General features: G+C 29.2%; 1 protein-coding gene across 2 annotated transcripts in view; it reads left to right on the top strand.

Moving 5' to 3' along the window:
- LOC129920111 (EH domain-binding protein 1) overlaps positions 1-23,426 on the top strand; it is a 91,065-nt gene that overhangs the window by 48,524 nt on the left and 19,115 nt on the right. For both annotated transcript variants that reach the window (XM_056001310.1, XM_056001311.1), the window contains exon 2: positions 13,574-13,781. In XM_056001310.1, the coding sequence (XP_055857285.1) occupies positions 13,574-13,781 (208 nt within the window). The remainder of the gene's footprint in view (positions 1-13,573; positions 13,782-23,426) is intronic.

Here is a 23,426-nt window from a genome sequence, read left to right on the forward strand (position 1 = left end):
AGCGAAAGGGATTCATTGCGATTTGGAATCCATCCCCCTCCCCTTGCCTGCCTTTTTGCCATTCAAGTAACTATTTTCAAATGCGCGTTGAATAGAATGGCACCCATCAGGCACATATTTAAAAGCATAGAGTGGGTATCCGCCTCCGGGCATTTTTTCTATACATAAATGAGGGAATACATTACACACAGTGAGTTGATTTGAGAGAATAGAGGTTCCAGTTTTTATTCCGCATCTATACTCGTAAAGAGTGCGGGCGGAATAGGAAGCAATATAGAGATGTGATTATGTATGGAACTATATTTTCTGTTCTTTTATAGAATTCGCATAAAATTTTACTCTCTCACTCTCTTTCTATCTCTGTCTCACATTTCTAACACAAAGTTGCAGTTTAAATAGCTTGAGGGAGCTAAAAAGGATTCATGCGGGAGTACATCAGAGGAAAATGTTTGTGCTGGAAAACAAAAAAATTGGGTTAAGCTCTCGAGGTGAATATATATCTACGATGTAGGTGGAGGTGCAGCAGTTACATTGCTGGGTTAACACAGAATTTAAATGGGATAATTTAGAATTATAAGAAAAAGTATAGTAAAGTACAAATGAAAAGTGTAAAAAAACCTATGGTACGAATAAATATCAGTTTTTTTTTGCGATTTGAAGGTAAAAGTATCTTTATCTGATTTGAGATTTTATTTGTTGTTGCTGGTTGACATAGATATTTGGGGTGAAAGCAGCAGTGAAAATCTACACTCATGGAAATGAGGAAAATACAAATGGGAAAACTGCCAGAAAAACTTTATCTATCTCTACTCTACACCCAAGTGCTGAAAATTTGTTTTTGACAAGAAGTGTGTACTTGAGTCATGTTTGGAGGATATATAGAATGAAAATGAAATCTGAGATGCAACATCAATGAAATCGATTACGTATTGGGGAAGATGCTTTTTAAAATGAACAAAAGAAGATGTGGGTAAAAAGTTTTATGAGATGATGTCATAGTCATATCTGAGGAAAAAAATAAATAAATAAAATGTAATTTTCTGTTGAAGGAGTTTGGAGCAGAGACCAGAAATAACAGTCAACCTTTATTTTCAATCGGTTTCTCTCTAAGAGTTACCATTTTGCTTGAAATACGTTTCGGTTACGGTTTGAGATTTATTTTTAAAAATCAAAAATAAAGGTTATCGGTTGAGATTTTTACAAAAAAAATAAATGGAATAGGTAAACCTTTAACCGTTTTCGCTGAAAATAAATCAAACATGGTCAATTCAAAGGAAAATGTCGAATAGGTCAAGAATGTCTTTATATTGCAAAAATAAATATGAAAAGGATGTTTTTTCTAAGTTTATGTATTAAATAATGTTTAAACTAAATAGACTCTCAAAGTTCTTTAAAGTAAAATTTTAAGACGAAAATGTGTTTTCCACTGTGATTTGAGTCGCTGGGACGACAAGCACAACCAATGCAATTTCGAATATTTCAGGAGACCGATGTTCTAATATCCAGAAGCGTTTTTGCCCGCCCAATTTCAAACGGCTATATCTAGGAATTTTGAAAAAAAAATTTTGATGCCAAAAGGTAGCGGGGACTCCAACCTACATTTGGGTACAACTCCCATCCCTGTAGGTGCACGCGTTCTGAAACCGGGAGCACTTAAAGGTAACAAAAAGTTAAGCCCGATTCTGAAAAAATAGGCATGATGTGGTGGTTTAACATGGAAGATGATTTTTTTTAAAATCTGACAATGTGCAAAGCGTAGGCCCATGACACAAGCTATCATTTGGCATCACTCCCAAAAATTGTTCTCAAGCGGTTTAGCTTCCAGGAGCGTTCAAAGATTCGGGGATTTTTCGAAAAAAAAATTTTACCCCAACTTTCAAACGCGATTTTCTCGGAATTTTGAAAAAAAAAATCCAAAACCCGATTATACCACTATCGGATAGCTGAGAATATAAGCTTATATATAACCACTCCCATGTCTCTAAGAATTGATACATTTGCAGATGAGATTTATTTTTTTCTCTCAGCGATAAATCTCACTGGTTGACCGAAACATACAAAAATACAAAATAAAGGTTTCTCTCAGACCTTGACCGAAATTTTTCTTTTTTTAAAATAAAGGTTATTTTATGACCTTTATTGAAAATGGCGACAAATAAGAGTTATTAAGGAACCTTTCAAAAGGTTGAGATTTATTTCTGATCTCTGGTTTGAAGTTAAAGCTTTTAGAATTTAACAGTTTAACAAATTTTTTTTTTAATTTTTTGTATGTGTCCCTTTGAAGAACACTTAGCGATTTTAAAGGAAATTCTAATAGGGAAAAGCAAATCCTTGAAAGAAATTTTTTTTTTAAATTCGAATGCCTATAAAATATTTTCTGCAAAAAGTGAGAGTGAATTATGATATGCGAAGTGAAAAATCGTATAAGAATTTTTTTAATTTAATGGCATAACTCTTGAAGGTATGTTTTATTCTGATGGTTTGGTTATTTGCCCTTGTATTGGATCAAAGAAACCCCTTAAGACAAAGATCCAAGAAAATCGCAAAGGTTTCTAACAAAAAAAAAAATTAATATACGAAAACCCTTTTTTTAAATCTTGAAAAAAAACTTATCACTTAAAAATAAGCTACATTTTATCAACAAAGCCCCAATCAACAATTTGTAACAATTTAAATAAAATTGATAAGGGTTTATGTCGAACTTGAAGATAACTAAGTCAAGGTTAAGTATGTATGTGTGTATTTTTTTTTTTTTTTTATTTATTAATGAAATGAAAACATTTATATTTGTGTGAAGGCCAATTTTATTACGTCTTGATATTATACTTTTAATATCAAATGAATGCTTCATCATTGTGGTATAAAAAAATCAATTTTCTCATAAACTTTTTTTCCAGTTACAAATTCCATTTCGAGGAAACAGATTTTTTTTTGCTTCCTATATTTTTCATTTTTTTCATCAAAATTCCGTATAAATATCCTTGGAAAATATAAATGGGTTTTATAATAGACACATCAAAATGAAAATTTTTGTTTTTCTTGTTTAGAAAAAAAAAATCGATTATATGTGTGGAAGAATTAACCCACATACAACATCATTTCTACACTCATAGAGGAGAACATAAAATAAGGATAAAGAATCCTTATGGACCGAGTGTCTCTGGTTGAGATAAAATTTTAATGACATGTCAGAGTTAGATATTTTTCACACATCATACGATTTCAGATATGAAATTTCATGGTAGTGACCATGTCGAACAAGTTTATCTTTTTGAGCTAAGGACTAAAATTCGATTAGAGTGTCAATTTTTGGAAGGTCTTTAAATTCAATGAGATAATATTTATTCATAAGAAAGTTTACATCAGATTTTTTCCATAAATAAATTTGCAGAAGCTTTAAAAAATATATAGAGGTCCAGTTTAAATAAAGGATACAAGGTCTATTTAATAAAAACAACAGCACAAACCTGCATTTCCGACGAAATGCACACACTTTCCTTTCTTAATAAAGCGCGTAATCGAAAATTTTAAATAATGTTTCAAAGAAAGCACAATTAGTTTTCTTCATTTAGGGCTAGTTCGTTGACAGCCGGGTAAGTTTTAAATAGGGGTTATTTATGTATTTGAATTTAAAAGCATTTTTTTTATAGAACAGTTTATATTTGGTTAAAATTCCATTACTGGCAGTCACCTTGAAATCGAATTTATGGGGAACATTCAGAAAATCCTAATTGGGTTTAATAGTCTTACATTAAATTTTTGTATTTTTGACTTGGTTTGAAATTGTTTAAAATTTTTTTTTGAGAAATGTTGAAAATAGTAGGTTTCTTAATTAAGTGCCGCAATTAAAAATATTTTTACGAGCATAATTGCCCAAAGGTCTAAATACAAGAACGTTGGTAAAAAACTGGAATTTTGAGAAAAGCTTAAATCCTGTGTTTCGGATCGCCAACCTCTGACGAAATCTGCCATTTTGAAAAACGCGAATTGATTTATATATCAAAAACCTTTGGTAATTTTTCTTAGTTCACATAGATATTATTTTTGAATCATAAAAATTGTGGAAGATCATATTTCCAATAACTTTTTACACTTTTGAAGATCATGTGAATTTTCAGTATAAAGTTATGAATCTAAAAAAGCAATCCAGCTTAATATGTTTAAACAAATTATGTGATTTTTTTTTTAGCATAAGGTATAGAAAAGACTAGAACGTGTAAGTTGGGTGAAAACAAGACAAACATAATAGGGGAGAGTGGGGCACATTTGAACACTTTTTGCTTTCGCAGCTGCTTGAACGAAATATGTTCGATTTCTTGATCTATAAAGTTTACTAACATTGAACAGTAACATTGAACTTCAATTTAAAATAACGTTTGGTTAGTTAGACGAAATATTTATATTAAATTTTGATGTTTAACCAATATAGGCTCTTATGTTCAAAAGTGCCCCATGTATGGGGCAGCTTTGAACATGGAAGGGGCACTTTTGAACAGCAGTATAATTTTCGTTGTAATGAATAAATAACACTCTACTTTTTATTAGTTTTTTAATAAGAACATACACAAACTCAAAATTGATTATTATATCATATTCAAGGAACCAAAAAATAATAAAAACTCAGAAAAAATAACCTTAACATTGAAACTATAGTCATCACATTTATTAGTTGAAAAGAAAAACAAGACAAATTCATTTATAACATAACTTAGAAAAATGGAATTCATATCTACCATTTATGCTTCTCAGAGTAAAATAGATTTATTTTGTAATCAACCATTATTTCTAGACATTAAATGCAAATGTTAACAAATTGGATGTTCTTCATGTACCAGGAGCGTTAACTGGTGTAAGCAGCTTGACTTTAATTTCTGTAACGTTTAAGCGGTACATAATCGAGTTCTCATCGAGATCAGTCTAGTACCTACTCATAGAACTTGAAGAATTTAGTCATTTTTTTTAATCTTCAATAATGTTGTACATATTTCCATTTTTTTCTTTAATTTTGCCCACAATTGATAGTTTCATTGTTCTTTTTATAAGAACGTTGCGATTTATTAAATTGAAACACATTAAAGTTTCCTTAAAATGTCTGATACAAACTGCTAGGGGCGGTTTTGAGCATGTTCAAAAGTTCAACAACATAAAATGTTGAATAAATATTTAACATTAATATATTCATTCAAAAATTCACCGTAATTTTGTTTAAAATTTATTAAACATTAACAAAAATTGTATTGCGTTTTGAAATCACGCACCAATTTTTTTTTTAATTCTTACAACTAAAAACTGAAATAATACAAAACCACTATAAATATCACCTTCCACCTATAAATCTGAAAGCCAGCTGAGATAACCAAGGAAAGTCATTGACATATATGGATATGGTGTTGACGGGTTCAAATATCGAATAACTTCTAAAAAAGCTTGATAAACTAAAATGTTATATACAGTGTTCAAATGTGCCCCGTGTTCAAAAGTGCCCCACTCTCCCCTATGTCATTAGTAATTAAAAAAAAAAACAAATATCAAATATCAAAGTACATTTTTTAAAGGCAGAAATCCATTTTTTTAATTTCGTAAAAATTACGTTTTAGTGGGTAGTTTTTGAAAAAATAAGTTTTCAAATGCAACATTTTGAAAAAAAAGTTTTTTTTTTATGTATACTGTTTTTTCCAAATTGTTAGGTTTTTTCATATACATTTTGCTCTAAAATCAAAACTGTTTTATTAATTTTTAGTCAAAAGTTTAAGACCAGATTAACAAATGTCTTTTACTTTTTCTTAAAATTAGAATTATATATACTACTGTTGAAACTCGATTAACCGGGATGGTTGGGACCGAGCCCATTACGGATAATCGAAAATCCAGGAAAATAGAACTTTTTTTTCAAGAAAAAGTTTATATGTTTTTAAGTTTTTATTAAAAAATTTATTGAAAGAAAAAGAAAACAATTAAAAAATTATTCCATGAACGTAACAGTTCATATTTTTGTTTGAACATATATTACAAAATTATGAGATTAATTACGAGTATTATGATTTATGAACTTTAAGGAAAATTAAAAAATTGTTGCATTATTAGGTGTGTTTTTTATAACCAGTAAATCCTGATATGTTGTTCTAGGATAGTTCTACTTTTCAAAAAAAAAAAAAAAAAAAATAGGTAATAAATAAATAAGAAAATAAGACCCTCTACAAAAAAATTTTTAAATATTTTCTTTATTTTTGAGTTCCGATTTTGTATTTTTTAGTTAAATTTTCTTCTTTCCTGTTCGCATTTTACGGATAGTAAAGTTTATTACGGATAATAGAGTTTAAATAAATAAATTTTGTTTATTGTCGAGAAAGAATTTCAAATATTTTCATCACTGATAATAGAGCGTCCCGGTTAATCGAATCCCGGATAATCGAGTTTCAAATGTATTTCCTTAAAAAAAAATCACGTTTTGACTTTCTGGTAAACTAAAATACAAAAATGATTTAGAACAAAGTTGTTTCCTGTACTTGTTTCTTCTTTTTATATTAAATTTTATTGCTTATTTTTATAATTTTTTTTACTGATTGTAAAATTTACATATTTTTATTTATTTCATCTGATTTTTAAAGCGAAGTTTACAGTCCCAAATCGATCGATTAAAATTATGTTTTCAAGTTATATGGTGGTAAAATCTGAATATAAACCATACCGCAACAAGTTTAATAAAAATTTGTTTAGAATTTCATTTCAAAAAAGCTCCATCAATTACCTTCAATTATATCCAACCACAATTTATTGTCCTTGATTTTCTACTAACATCTTATTTTTATGTTTTTTTTTTTTTTTTTTGTCTGGTAATAGAAATAAACAATATTATAATCACGTGTGGTTTTGTTTAGCAAGTGTAACCTCATCACGGTCTATATATTTATCTTAAAATAGTACTATAATAAAATTTTTACGATCTAATCAAACGATTTGCCAACCTATAAATAACAATCCTATCAAGAACAGTCGTCGGCAGTCGTTGTCGAGGCAATTTCTCCCACCTGTATTTATACAGAGGAATGCATTCGAAATAAATTGAAAACAAAAAAAATAAACACTATTATTTTAAATATTCACACGTTTTTTTTTTGGTATTTTGATTATTTGCCAAATACAAAAAAACATATTCTATATAAGTTACGATAGGTATAATGTAACAAAATAAATAAAAATAAAAATAAAAAAAAACAACAAATATTTATTTAAATTCTTTTAGTTTGACATCTTAATTTAGTTAACATTGTTGAGATAGAAAACAAATGTGATTGACAGGTTAGTGAACTTTTAAAAGCTAATTAAGTGAACTATTGTTTATAACATACTCTAAAAGATACACAAGGCCGATAAATGTTAAAAAAAAACATAATTAAGAAACAAAATTCTATAAAAAAAGCCAATTGGATTTAGGTCTAACAAAAAATGAAGGGAAATTGTAAATAGATGTTAAAGGACTTCAATTTCCAAGAACCAGAAAATGTTATTTCTAGGCACTCGTTGAACTTTCAAAACAAATCTAATTTATCCCAAAAAAATAAATGTGTCATCTTCGAAATATTAATGACATCAATATCATAAATCATCAAAATCTCCAATCACGTCATCTATTAGTGTAAATGCCTTATATTTAGGCCATTGCTATCGCATAGAACGCACATTTTTTCCAAGGACATTTAGATGTTTTTTTTTTTTGCCAAATGTAATCTTTTCAAACTTCCTTTTCCTTTTTTTTTATTCTGGCACATTTCCGGTTGAGTAACTTAAAAACGAATTAATCATTTGTAATTGGGTTTTCAAAAAAAAAAAAAAAAAAAAACTGCAAAGCAATTGGTTCCCCTTTTCTTTTTTGTTTTAGATAAGGTTTTTTTTTCTGTAGTTTAAGAAACTTGAAGGACTTGTTAAACGAACAAATAAAGAATATTCTGGACCCTCTGACAATTTCTTAAAGAAATTCTTTCTTTCCAAGAAAAATATTAAGTGCTGTGATTTGCATTGCCTCCTAAGGGGTTGCTTACGTCGATTTTTCAAGTAATATTAATAAAATATATTATATTCCTATACAAAAAAAAAAGGGAAAACACACATTAAATAAATCATAAAAAAGGATATATTCTTTTATTAGATATGTGAGTAGTTAAATCCCTACAGATGCGAATAATGTCAAAAAAAAAAAAAAAAAAAAAACCAGGCACGTGCGTTCTAGAAACGAATGTTCTTATTAAGACATCTTCTTGCATGTAGGTATAACTTAATCCTTGAAAGTTCAAGAAATATAAATACAAAAAAGAAAATCCTTGAATTTTTTCTCTACCAACAATCCTTTTTGCATTCTTCTGCAAAAACTTTTTACTGATTTTGTTTTTTTGCTCTTTTTTACTTGCGATATAGGTACTATAGGGCAAGTTTAGGATTCGTAAAAAAAATCGAACTCGAGATAACAATTTTACATGACATTACGATGATGGAGAATGCCAAAAAAGTGGGTCCGGCAATTCTGTCTGTCTGTCTGTCTGTAAGAACCTCGAGCTACAGCCTAAACTACTGAAGCGATTTTCTTCGAACGTGGTAGTTAACAGTTTTGGGTGATTCCCTAGAGGAGAAATTGAAGTTTTTTTTTTAGGACCAAAACTAACGGTACCTGTCATATAACGGAAACAGAAAAGTTGATTTATTTCAAAAACGGCTCTAACGATTTTGATTAAAATTTTTATACTTAATGTTACAGATAAGAGCCTCCTTTGATAATGCGAAAAATATTTTTTGTACAGTTATTAACTGTACCTGCCATAGAACGGTTTTTTGGATTTATGAATTTCTCATAAACGACAAAACCGATTTCGACCAAATTTTTAATACAGAAACGTTTAAACAATCATTATTTAAAAAAATTTTAAATTTTTCAAAAAACACATTTTTGGATTTTTAAAAAATATTTCAAAATTTTTTTTTGAAAAATCAATTTTTTGGAAACGGGCTGGTGAAAAATTTTGAAATTTCGTTTTTATGTGTAAATTAATTATTTATTCAAAATTGCATATCAACTTTTTTTTTGACAAATGTTAGAAAATTTTTATATATAAAAAATCATTTTTTTAAAAAACGGCTCTAACGATTTTCGAAATTTTTTTTCTAAAAATTCCTTTTTATACTAGAAATGAAATGGCATACTTATTTTTTTGTAAAAGAGCATTTAAAACGGTATTTAATTATTTATAAAAGCAGATTTTATTTTTTTGCAGCACTAACGAAATTCCGTGAAAATATCAAATTCCAATAATTTTTCTCTTATTTTGTTCAATTGAAAACTTTAACATTAGAGTAACTTTTACCATAAGAGCAAGTACGTGCGACCCCAGTCGTGCAATTTATTTTTTTTGTTGTGTGCTATGGAAACCACTTAACAATTCAAAAACTATTGTGCAAGGTCTATGAATTCAACCCTGGTAATACTAGGTACTGTTATAAGGGGAACACAATCCCTCACGTGTCAGTTTACGTTTAAGGTTTTTTTTTTTATAATTTTCCCTTTAGCAAGGAAGACATAGGAAAGAATAAATGGAAAAGTTTTGACTTTTTTTTTTTCTTTCTTTGAAAAGGTAAACGAAGAAAACAACAAGGATGAAAAGACGAAAAGTAGTTTTTTTTTGTGTAGATGCATGAAATACTTCAAGGTGATAAGAGGCATACGACTTTTTCTATGAAAGTATTAAGGTATATATTGTATTTAGTGGAGTTACATTAGAAACGATTGCGAAAGGAAAATATCGATGGTTGAATATATATAAAAAAAAACAAGCATTCAACAAAGTCCTGTTGTGCCGAGGAAATTCAATCGAACTAAAAACATGAAAAAAAAGTGGTCAAATGGTACAAAAATCATAATTTTCTTTTTGCATAATGTTGTTTTATTGGAAATATTTTGAAAAGATGATGATAATGATGATATTGCAAGAGAACAATAAATAAATAGAACTTGCAATCCACAGTGAAGAACTTCTTAAAATTTTATCTGAGCGAGACTGGCCACGCAGAGGTTTCTGCCAGTTTGTTGCATACTTTGACAAATCTGTAATAAACAACTTACATAAACGAACCGATTTAAAAGCTTACTTTTGATCTAACTTTTATTTTCAAAACCTTGATTATTTGCATCAAATAATTTATTTTCAAAAGTTACAATAAAGAACTTAAAATAAGAAACATTTTTGAAAAGTTATATATTTTCAAAATTTCTCCACTGGTCTGAACCAACCGAAAGTTCACTTTTTTTAACTTCAAATTGAATTCAATGGGAGCTATGAAATTAAATTTTGCGCAAAAAAATTAATAAAAAATACAAAAATAATAATAATTTTCTTATCGTCCGCTAACTTCAGTCTTTTTACTTGCGATATAGGTACTATATTATGTTATATCATGTTATGCATTCGTAAGAAAAAGGTAACAATCAAACATGACATTAAGATGATAGAGAATGCGAAAAAAGTGGGTCTCGAAAGTCCGCGTCTGTCTTTCAGTCTGTTGTTCTGTCAGAATGTCTGTCGGTCTGCATAAAGAGCTACAGCCTAAACGGATGGTCAGATCCACTTCAAACTTGTTATGTAGCAGTTTTTGACAGAGGGGTTTTTTTGACCAAAATACGGCTCCTACGATTTTGATAAAAAAAAATTCAAGTACATATTAGTTTTTAGGCAAGGATATCATTTCATGAAACATTTTTTTTCGAAAACCGTGATTAATTAATAAAATATGATTTTCTACCAAACGATTTGCTTAATTGCAGCGAAATTTTTTAACAAAAGCACTTATATAGTTTTTGGCATACTGACTTTACTTTAAATTTTTTTTCAAAAATTATTTATAACAAAACAGTTTTTTTAAAAAACTGCTCTAACGATTTTGAAATGTTTTTTTTTTTTTAAATGCATCCTTATAAAAGAAATTAAATTATATATTTTTTTTAACTCAATTTTATTTAAAGAGTTATTTTTTTCATTTGAAGAACGAATTGTATGTTTTATTTTTTTGTTTTGTTTTTTTTTTTTTTTTATTTTCATATAAACTCACCCAATTTGTATAAAACAAATTTTAGCAATTTGAATTAAAAGAGCAAGAACGTGCTACTCGGTCGTGCATTTTATTTTAGTTCAATTTAAAAAAAAAATAAAAATACTGTTTAGGCTATAAGAACGAAATATCTGCTCAGGAGAACAAATTAAATATACACATTTTACAAAAAAAAAAGTTGGTATTCCATTATTTATCAGCACTTAAAAATGAAATTTTAAATCATTCAACTACACCGTTTTAAACAAATTGATTTTTCAAAAAAAAAAAAAAAAAACTTAATTATTTTTAAAAATTCCAAAAATGTGTATTTTGAAAACTATTATAAATCAACATTTACTTAACAATACTCTAAACTAAACGCTTTGTTTAAAAATTTTCGTAGAAATTAGTTTAATCATTTAGGTACACAAGAAATTCAGAAGTGAAAAAAAACCTTCTATAGAAGATATTTATACCAGTAATACTTGTTTAAAAAAAAAACACTTTTTTTATCATAAAAGTGCCACCTTATTTGCCGTATTACACACATACATTTTCAACAAAGTTAGAGCCATTTTTGAAAAAAAAACTTGACTTATTAGACAAGTACTATTCCTTCAAGCCAACTTTTTGATGAAAATTACTTAAACAAATTTATATTTCCCACAAATTTGGTCTCCTTGCCAACCTGACAAATACCATTCAAAAAACACTTTTTCTTGTTTCAATTATGGTAAAATATTTAAATGTCGCTAATTAGCATTAATTGGATTTTCTACGCAAATTCTCTTGAAACTTCCATTTCTAAGTGTTTAACTTCTTAAAAAAACAAGTCTTTGATATTTTTTATGTTTAGATATTATAAACCAATTTCGTGCCCCCTACTACACTATTTTTGTTCTTCAAGAATTTTATTATTTTAAATTAGATTAAATGTTCAAGGCTGTTTAAATGAAATCTAGCTTCTCTTTTTGCAGACAATTTTGTATAAAATGAAATAAAAAATTATGCACTAAAAATGCACTCATTTTATTATAAAGTTCTACTTTTCTATATTTTCTATGTCAATTTAAATTACTTGCAAATGAAAGTAAAATTGACATGAACTCTATTATAACAAAATAAATTTCCTATCTTTTATTCTACTTTATTATAATACTCCCCCACATTTAAAAATAAAAATTCTTTAAAAACTTTTCATTTTGTGTCATTGCCCTGATGAGCAGCAGCCGTCAAATGGGCTTAACGTGCTCAAGGATCCGAAGATTATTTCTGATTGTGTCTGCAAAAAAAAAAAAAAATAAATAAAAATCTAACAACAATTTGTTATTGTATTTTATATTCCCTCATCTCATTTTCAAGGAGGTAGATATATTTTTTTGTAATTTTTTTTATCTCAAAGAGTTTCATTTTTTAAATAAAATTAAGATTTTTCTTTCAAGTGTCCTTGACTTATGAATTGAATGAGTTTATTAACCTTATTTTTTTTTAAATTTAATATTGACAAGAAAATTACAATTTTTTTAGGTCGAGGTATTTTATTTTTGAACAAAAGAAATGAGAGGTTCTTTCTTTTTTTGATATTCATGTAAAATGAAAGAATACTCATTAATTTGTTTATTAATCGAAGTGTATTTTAATGATATAAAATAGGACTTTGGGAAAAAGACAATTTTCTTTAGTTAATTGAAGATAAATAAAAATAAATTTATAATTTAGTATTCGACTGAGGATTCAGACATATTTTGTTGACCTAGCTTTTAAGGTATTGCAAAGTAATCCCTTAAGAGGGAATATGCTTGAAGCAATCCAAAAAGAAAGAAAAAAAAACATCTTAATGAAAAACGACACTCGAATTCTAATTTATTTTTTTCTCATTACATTGTGCACGTGATAATTAATCATTATGTCACGTCGCACAGTAGAACATTTTATCAAATAAAAATTCAGAATAAAAATATGAAATTAACGCTTTGAAATCGAATATTTTAAAAAACATGGTTTTCAAGACATGATTTTATTTATAATTTTTGAATTTTAATTCAAGGATACTTTTTTAAGTTCTAATTTATATTAAAAAAAAAACTTATCAGTTGCATTCTACCCCACTGTAGCAGTTGTTGTCCTCTAGAAATTGCGTTAACTGTTCCCAAATGTGTGACAAAACACATTTATTTGGAACTTTTCCAAATGTCATTGAGGTTTTCTCTGTTTTGCGTCTCTAGCAAAAATATTTGGCTTCACCCGAAAATATTTTTGTTTTGTGTTTATGCGGTTTTGTTTTCTACATTTCTAATAATAAAAACCACTTTGAGAGGTTTTTCAACCAAAAACATGAAAACATAGCATTTTCTGTCTGGTCTCTCGATGCAAAATTTAAATGTAAACAAGTTTTAGTTTTGTGAAAATATATTTTTGAAAATATGTATTTTTGTTTTTCTGATGCAATTTTAATTAATTTATTTCGTATTTTTTTTGTCTATTTTCTTTTTTTTTCTAGGAGACCGTCAAATTTATCGGTTGTATGGACAAGACGATCTAGACGCGTGGCATCGGCACCGCTGCCTTGGGAACCGGACATGGTTAATCCACTTGTAGGTCATATATCATGGCCAGTTCCTGATAATCATTCAATATCTGTGACGTTATTTAAAGATCCAAGGACACATGAATTGGAAGATAAAGATTGGACGTTTGTTATCGAAGATGTAAGTAATTTTTTGAATGATGAAATAATTAAGAAATTTATTTCTGAGATGTGAGCATTTGAGAATCAAAAATCCGGTAATTAAAATTCACAAAATTCTTTATTTTAAAAAGCTAAGTTTTTTTTTACAAAAATTACAAAAACTTGTCATACAAAGTTTTCTTGTATCTTGCATTTGAGAATCAAAAATCCGGTAATTAAAATTCACAAAATTCTTTATTTTAAAAAGCTAAGTTTTTTTTTACAAAAATTACAAAAACTTGTCATACAAAGTTTTCTTGTATCTTGCACCGTTTAGAATTTATAACACTTCAAACTCACATATGTTTTTCTTGATATTTTAATATTTGTTATTTTTATCAAATTACATACAAAAAACTTTTTATTAACTATTTTTTGAAAAATTTTACAGCTACAATTTTGTGGAACATAATTTTTGTCTAAAATCTATCTTTAAAATAAAAAATGTTGTAACCCTTGACCCCTTATAATGGGACTAGCGGACATAGAACTTTTTACAAATTGTAAACCACCCTAACACCAAGCTGTATAACAAAAATCAGACTGTTACATTTTTTTTTTCCTTTTTGACGTGATAACGTCTTATAAATCGATGAACCATGGCAGCCACCACAAAAAAGTGACGCCATTTTCTAACGTTACACTCTTGCACTTTCGCAGTGCGGCAAAAAATTTAAATTCAAAATTAAAAATAAGCTATTAGAGATACAAAAATCTTCTATAGCTTATTTGAAAGATAATAACCTAAAGCTTAATCCAAATGAAGGGTTTTTAAAAATTCCGTCATGTAATAGGGTAAACAGGGGTAAAACGAGAAGATGGACAAAATTATGATTTTGGGTAAAGGAAATCTTTTTTGACAATTCTAAAAATGCCATGTGAAAGATGAGGGAACAAAAATTAGGCGTCTAATTTGGATTTGTTTGCAACACTGTGAGTTTCGAAATATGAATTTTTGAAAAACACCTTGTTTTTTAGGGGTATTTTTGGGTAATTTTTGATTTTTAGCTTTTTTTTGGATCGTTCAAAAAATCTCAAACTTATAGTAGGTTTAGTATTGTATTGTTTGTATTTCCATAATTCCATATCGTTCCTCGCAATTGTTGCCAACCCAAAAATCACATGTCATAGCTTAACATAACTTTAGAATTCGTAACTCTAGTTTTTCGTAACTTCGGTTTCGCGTAACTTTGACGGCCGTAACTCTGTCGCGCGTAACTCTGTTATTCGTAACTCCGTTACCATTTCCTCTTGTAGGCATCTTTGAAATGAGATTGATACGTCATATGAAAGGTGAAATAATAAGCTTTCACATGGTATATATTTTGTATAGGTTGTCAATAAAAAAAAAAATGATTCCATAGCGTGAGAACATAAAAATAAATGTTTTTTTTTGGTTTTTTTTTAATGAAATTTGATCGAGTTCAAAAAATTCTAGCTCTTTTTGTAGATGTCTCATAGACCTGATCGATATATATATTTTGAGCTAAGACAATAAGCTTTCAGATGATATAAAATTTTGTATGGGTTGTTAGGTAAAAAAATGGAATTAATGACGTGAGAAGATAAAAATTCATGTTTTTTGAGCTAAGACAATAAGCTTTCAGATGGTATAAAATTTTGTATAGGTTGTTAGGTAAAAAAATGGAATTAATGACGTGAGAAGATAAAAATTCATGTTTTTTTTGCTTTTTTTGATGAAAATAATTGTTTTCAATAAATTATTTTTATACTTTTTGCGCAAAAAAATTTAAAAATTTCTTAAGAAGAAATACTTGGCTTTTAAATTGCATAATTTGTTTTAAGCTTTTAAAATAAAAAAAATAATATAATGAGAAAATAAAGAAACGTTTTTTCTTGTAAATTATGATTGTTTGAAATAAGTAAACGCTTCAATTGACTCATTTTAAACAAAAGCACAAAATCTGTTTTCTGCCGACGTTATCACGTAAAATCATCGTCCGTAAACCTGATTTACAGACAACCTTATTATTATATGTACCAAAATTACGATGCTGGAGAGGTCTAACAAGTGATTTTCGTATTTGTGAGTTGGCGTGTACACAATTCATTACGGATTTTCTTTAAATTTTGTGGAAATGATTTTTATGAACTTTGAAAGTTGTTTTTGTTAGCTTTTAATATCTTTCTTCAACAAAAAAAAACTCCATATTTGAATTATTATCCTAAAATCATGCACAACATACATAATTGCATTACTAAATTAAAATTAAATGGAATTTTTCATTTCTTTAAAAAAAAAATCATCCTTTTACATTAGAATAGAATTTTTTTTGATTTATTGGTTATCATACCAACTGCAACACCCTCAAAGAATTTCACAGGGAGGTATTGGATTTTTTTCATATTGTGTTTCGGTACTATTGTGCCTTTACACGACTTAGTTGGTATTGCCATGGAGACCGAAGAGATCCTGATCTTGGTCATAATCATCGCCTCTCTTTCCCTTGCACTTTCAATGCGCTAAAAAAAAGTCAATCGGGGGATTTAACTCTTTAAAAAATTAATTTGAACTTCAAATTATTTTCCAAATTATTGCTATATCAAATCTATGATATCATTTTTGTGAATTTATTTAGTTAGAATAAGGAAATGTCGCAAGTAAAATACAACTTGTATAATTTTACTGCAAAAATCCTAAAAGACTATGTTTAAAAGAACAAATAATAATTCTACTTCTTCTTTGTCATGCTAATAAAAGTATAGTCACGCTACACGCTGCTCTACGGTCCATCAATTTATTAAGTTTGCTTTTAGTGCGCCATTATTGCTATATGCTGACCCTAAAGCAGAGGAATCGTCGTCTATTAAAAGGCAACACAACAATGAGAGAAACTCATACAATGCTCTGACATCGAACAGGTGTCGTTTTCGCAGTCATTCACGCTAATAGCGTGAATCGTTAATTTATTTATTCTAATTTATTATTAGCAATTGCGCGTCCATCGTGTTGTTTGAAATTAAGAGTTGCCATCATGTAAGACTTAATTTGAAATTTGGAGTTTTTAACATTGTTATAAAAAATCAAACGAGAATGTTTTTTCTTAAAGTCATAAAAAAGAATACACCAATAACAGCTATTTCTCTAAAAAATATTCGTTATTCCAAAGATATGCGCTAGACCAAGTAGAAAGTAGAAGAAAAAGTAATGCTCAAAAAGTTAAGCTCTAAAAATTGAATGATTCTAGGACGTAGTTCGGGTATTGGGTAAAGCAAACAGTACTACCTAAATGTGTTGCTGAAATTTCAGTCCACCGCACAGTGGTAATTTTGGTGCTTTTTACACGACCATTTTTTGATGAAAAGTCATAAAATTTGGTACACTTAAGCATTAGTAGGTACTATAGAAAATATGAAAAAGCCGCTCTAGCGGACTAGGTTTTTAAATAGAATTTTTTTTCAAAACTGTTATTAGCTAAAAATTTTGCTAAATTGATGTCGATCTTGGATTTAAGTAGGTTTGCCTGTTCATATTAAATAAAAAGAAAAAAACATTTTTAGACCTTTTATTTCTATTTCTTGGATTTTTTTTTTTTTAAATAAGCACAATTTTTTTATCTTTCCGATTAATATTCCTAAGAGCCAATTTTTCAATCTTCTAATAAACAGTCAGTTAACTGTTCGACGAATAAAGTTATAAGGCTCATAAACAATCAGATAAAAACATTGAATTTTTCAATCAAGAATAATTTATTCTACAGAATAACAAAAAAAAAATTGTCAAATTCAAAAATATTTAAAATTAAACGTCATTTTTATTCATGATTGTTTTTGTTTTCTTGTGTTCCACTGTATTTTTTTCAAAATTCTTTCAAAACAGCTTTGACAACTGACACAATTTTTTTGTTCAGATTATTCCTTAGAATAATTTTTATTCGTCTCTGAAAGAATCAGATAGTTTTATTCTTAGGAATAAGCTATATCTGCCTGTTGAAAAATTGATTTTTTCTCTATCCTTAGGAATAAGTACTAACTGACTGTTGAACTGACTATTGAAAAATTGGCCCTAAATAAATTAACTATTTTGCCGTTATATTGTTGCCAACTAGGTTTTTAAAGTAAAGATTGAAAATAATTATGTAATACAAACCAATTTTCCTATTAGATTTTAATATTCCAAATTCGAATCCGAATACAAACAAATCTATGGCATCACGTACCTATCGAAAATTAAAGATGTATTCAGTTTTATTGGACATTCAATTTTTTTTTATTACCTGCAAATTATGTTTTTTAATCTCTACTTTTAAATATAGTTGGCAATAATATATCGCCAGAATAGTCAATTGGTTTATGATCATAAATAAAACAGATGTCAAAATTGTACCTATTTAAAATAAAACCCAAAAATAGCGTAATAAAAAAAGGTCCTAATTTGTGTTTTACTAATCTGTCACTTTTTGGACTTTGTTTTAAAATTTGTTTGATTTTTTTGTCATTCAATATGAGCAGATCTATCCTAAATCCAAGATCGAACACCTTTTTGACCTCAATTTGGCTTAATTTATTGTTAATACATTTTTGAGTAGCAATATTGATTTTCTGGTTTCATACGTTGATTTGCCAGGTTTTGCTGGTTGATGTGCCGGCTTGATCCGTTGATTCACCAGTTCCGTCTATAGATTTTCTGGGTTAGCCGATTGATATGCTAGATTCGTCGGTTGATTTTTCGCGTTCGCCCTATGTTTTGTAAGGTTCTTTGGTTTGCCAAAAACAATCAAAAGATTTCAGCAAACATACCCAATAGCTAAAATAAACATACGAAGCTAAACCAAAGAACCGAAAGCCGAATATTTCAGAATTAGAGGCTTGTTTCTCATCAAACTTCATCAACCGCATCATTTACTACATCGATGAACCCAAAAACCAATTATTGTTAGGCCCCATTGAATTCTGGAAATATGGTTTGTGGGGGAAATAATTTAGAAATGGAAATGGACATATAATTATATATAAGTAGAATGGACATATAATTCGAAGTTTAAAGTGTGTTATGCAGGTAGTTGATGAAGTTATATGAGAAACAGGAACTAGGTCCCAGGGAGTTTTCTTGAAGCGACTACCATCTAAGACCAGTTTTCGGCTACATCTGAACCGGACTTCTCTTCAACTACCTCGGTGACACTGATATAATGTAACCAAGTAACTCTAAAAAGAAGTTTATAGGCCATAGCACCGGGTCAATACTTTTGCTATTGATGTCGTAAAAACGCTTAATCGAATAATGAGAAATATTTCCCATTAAAACCAGAATACAAGAGAAGTGATGGATATCACTGAAAGTATTCTACAAAAAAAAAATGGTTAATCGAAATGGAAACTGTGAATCGAATGCTAATAATTTCACGCAAACGCTGTTTTCCATGAATATTTCATACCCACTCAAACTAAGTACTAGAAGTCTACGTCGACCTTTTTTTGTATAAATAAATACATTATTTTCACTCGAAGCCCCCAAACTGAAAAAAAGGCAACCCTGATTCAAAGCCGCATTCAATGGACGCCTTCTGTGTTTGGAGGCACCTTGTCGCTGAAACATTTTACACATCGCTTGCTTCCGTCATTTTTTTGTTGTTGTTTTCTATATTTTTTTGCTTTAAACAAAAAACAACCAATGGTTGTCTGGAACTTTGGTTATATTTGTGTATACACTATGCCCATCAGCCAGCATCCCTCTCTTGTTGAATCATTGAACAACATCGCAGATGATGGTATTGATAACTGCCTTCGTCGCCGTCGTTGTCGAGTTCTGATGCTATGCTATTACTTTCAATAAACCCTTGAACTGTCACAGAGGGAGAATATTGTTCAATGTTCTCGATGCCAGTAGGCGGCGGCAGGGTGGCGGTGGTAGCCAAGAGGGAATGACAATAATCCAAATACCGCATAAATATATACATATACATGGCAACCACCGCAATCCCAATTCGCTCGCGCCCCCTCTGTGATTTTGGAGCGCAGGAGAATTCTAAAGGAGTCAATATTATGTGCTACCGCTTCTGTTGCCGTCACAAACGTGACGTGACTGTGTGTCTGCATTAAAATTATAATTCCAAGGAATTTCAAATGGCACAGACAAGAACTACATCACCAACTGATGCTGAAGATATTTCTTCAAAAAACTAACTTCAAGAAATTTTATCGCAAGAAGAAATCAGCGAGGCATCTAAATGGTTTTTGAATGTTTTAAATACATAAGTTCTCGTTGCCGCCCATGCTTCCGTGGTATCTATCGTTTTTCGTTGTTAGAAATTTATAAGTGACAGTAATTAAATGAACTTTGTTCAATTTGTTATCTCTCTGGGGAGGGATTTGTTTCAAACAAGACTTAATTGGAAACTATGAGCTAAATACCCGATAGATATAAATAATTTAGATAAAGATCTTCCCCAGTAGAAATAAATTACACACCGGTAATTCCAGTGTATTAACTTTTTTTTCGGATACAAATAACTTAAGTTTTGTTTTTTAAGATAAGAATTTACATGGTAGTTTGTTTATACCTGTAATGTAGATCATTTATAATACTTGGTAAGCACTAGCACTCTTAATGGTTATTATCCCACACACACATACAGAGGAATTGTTGGGTAAATTATTTTTCTAAGCTGCTGATACATTTGGAATTTTTTTCTGTGGAGAGCATTTGCGTACAGTGAAACCTCTCTAAAACGAATATGCAAATTCATTAAACAATTTCTAAAATCAATTCCGAAATTTCGCACTTCGCTTTCAAAATTGCGACATAACGCATTTAAAAAAAATTGTTTCTCCCAGTTTTTCAATAAAGTATGTAAAGAAAAAGCATCAAAAAATACTCAATCATATTTCTTATAGTACCTACAGGTAAAATAGACATTTAAAAAAATGGCTTTTTGTGACCAATTACAGAATTTACTTTCTCTTCGAAGAAACGCCCTTTCACCCAACATTATTTCTTTGCCAAATGCAACATTTTTACCAAACTTCATTTTGGTGGCCCATCATTTTTTTTTTCAAGCAAAAAAACACCCAATCTCAAAACAAACATAGTTGCTTAATTTCAATAGGGTACCATTATATACCCACATATTTTCTATACTAAAAAAAAACACCCTTTTACGCGAACAAGTTTTTCTTGTTTCCCAAAAAAAAAACACCCTTTTAACTAAAATATTTGTATTGACTACTAAGATTCCTAGTTTCTTGTATAAACAAATTTTGTTTACCAATTTTCATTGGTTTAGCATTTTTCTCCCAGTTTTTGTGGTACTAGTTCTGAATTTCAACATTTCTTTAAAAAAAACAACACCCTTTTAATCAAGATAATTTTGTAGACTGTTTATAGTCCAGTAATTTTAGGTTTTATCTGCGGAAAAATTCCTACAGGGCTCGATTTTGGTATAGACCTTCGTTACGGCGTTGTTATGAAGATGTGAAAAATCGACATTGATATCGCGTCCGCGTTAGAAGTTATAGAGGTCAAAAGGTCACGAAAATCAGTTTTTCGCATATATCTCGTGACCTGTTGCTCGGAGGTCAATAGGGGTCTGTGGGAAATCTGTTTGTCATAAAATGATCTACAAATATTGCATTTTTCTGTAAATTCAACCGTTTTCGAAATAGAGCTGTTTCAAGCGTAGGCATAATACATGATACGTAATAATAGGTTTGTTTTATTTAAGAGTGAATAATTCAGTATTTGAATACTGAAAAATACATGTGTGAGCTCTTTTGCTTTTTATTAATACGTTTTTATAAGTTTCACTTGTAATCGATATTCAAACTAACTTACTAACTAACTTACTAACTAACTTACTAACTAACTTACTAACTAACTTACTAACTAACTTACTAACTAACTTACTAACTAACTTACTAACTAACTTACTAACTAACTTACTAACTAACTTACTAACTAACTTACTAACTAACTTACTAACTTACTAACTAAGTTACTTAGCTACTAACTAACTATTTAATAAAATCTTAGCAATTAATTTTGACCCTCAGGTCAAAATTAACTACCGTGAGACGTTTTGGTCTCAGGGTAAAACCATTTGAGGGTCAAAACACCCCAAATCAATCTAAGACTACTTCTAAGAGTCATATCGAAACTTTGAACAAATTTCTGTAGTTTGAATGACTACGTTATAATATAATCCGAAATAGGTTGGATTTACAGAAAAATGTATAAGGCAATATTTGTAGATAATTTTATGAAAAACAGATTTCCCATAGACCCCTATTGACCTCCGAGCAACAGGTCACGAGATATATGCGAAAAACTGATTTTCGTGACCTTTTGACCTCTATAACTTCTAACGCGGACGCGATATCAATGTCGATTTTTCACATCATCATAACAACGCCGTAACGAAGGTCTATACCAAAATTGAGCCCAGTAGGAATTTTTTCGCAGATTGGGGTAAAAAATGCCTAAAATTACTGGGCTATTAGATTCTTAGTTCTTTTAGGAAAAGAAATGTTTTAACCAAATTTGTGTCAGCTGCTATGATACCTTTCTCAAACATAACTTAACCCCTCAAAAAAACACCCTTTTACCAAAAATATTTTTAAGAACTTTATGTAGGTATCCTCTGTCCCTGCTTTATCTAAAACCTCATCACGAATTTCATCAGTGTATCATTTTTTTCACATGAGTTTCGGTTATACTGTATCTGTTGAAGTAAAAAAAAAAAAAAACACCCTTGCTTTTAATCGGCAATAACTTTTCTTATAGCAATCGTATTGACTTTATTTTTATATCATTAGATTCAGCTTCAAAAATTAACATGTGTCATATGATTGATTATATTATACAAACAATTTTGTTCACTGTTTTGTTGACCTTGACCTACTCCCACTTTTCCGCGAAAAAAACACCCTTTCACCAATTTTTTTTATTGACTCTTTAGATCCTTGGTTCTTATTCCAAAAGCAAACTTTTTGCCAAGTTTCATGAGGGTAACAATTTTTGGTTTATCTAAAATTCAAACAATATTTATTAAAAAAATGTTCAAGTAAACTCAAAAGAATTTAATTTTTCTCTTAAAAAAGTGATTAGAACTAAAAGTCGAGTAAAATTAAGCATAAAATTGGTAAAATCTGTAAAACTAGTATATGGCTGCATTATCAAAAGGTCAAATAAGGAAGTTCAAAAAAAAATTCACGGCTCTCGATTACAACAATTTTTAAGGACCGTTTTTTGTCATTTCGTATGAAAGCGTTCAATCGGAATTGCTGTCTCATTTTAGATTTTGCTCAAACTTTGTAGGGATGTTCTCTAGGACTGTAAGGAAGCAAATCCATGAAGATTTAATTTTAAGTTGCGTGGTTTCCCCGCTACCCGCATTCGAACTTTTGCAAAACGTCATTTTCATGTTACTATAGTTTTGCGTCTATTGAAGATATCGAGTCGATTTAAGATTTATTTTGTTGAAAAATATCTATATTTAATATTTAGTAAGTATAAGCCTTCTACTATGTATAATAGCCAAGGTTCTGGAGCCAGTCAAAAACCACGAAAAATCATCAAAATTACCAGTTTTTCAAAAATTGTTTTTAATTCAGGGATAACACTGGTTAACAAGGGTTCTGTTGCCGGAACAAAAATATACTTTTC

This window comes from Episyrphus balteatus, chromosome 4, assembly GCF_945859705.1.
Source record: "Episyrphus balteatus chromosome 4, idEpiBalt1.1, whole genome shotgun sequence".
NCBI lineage: Eukaryota > Metazoa > Arthropoda > Insecta > Diptera > Syrphidae > Episyrphus > Episyrphus balteatus.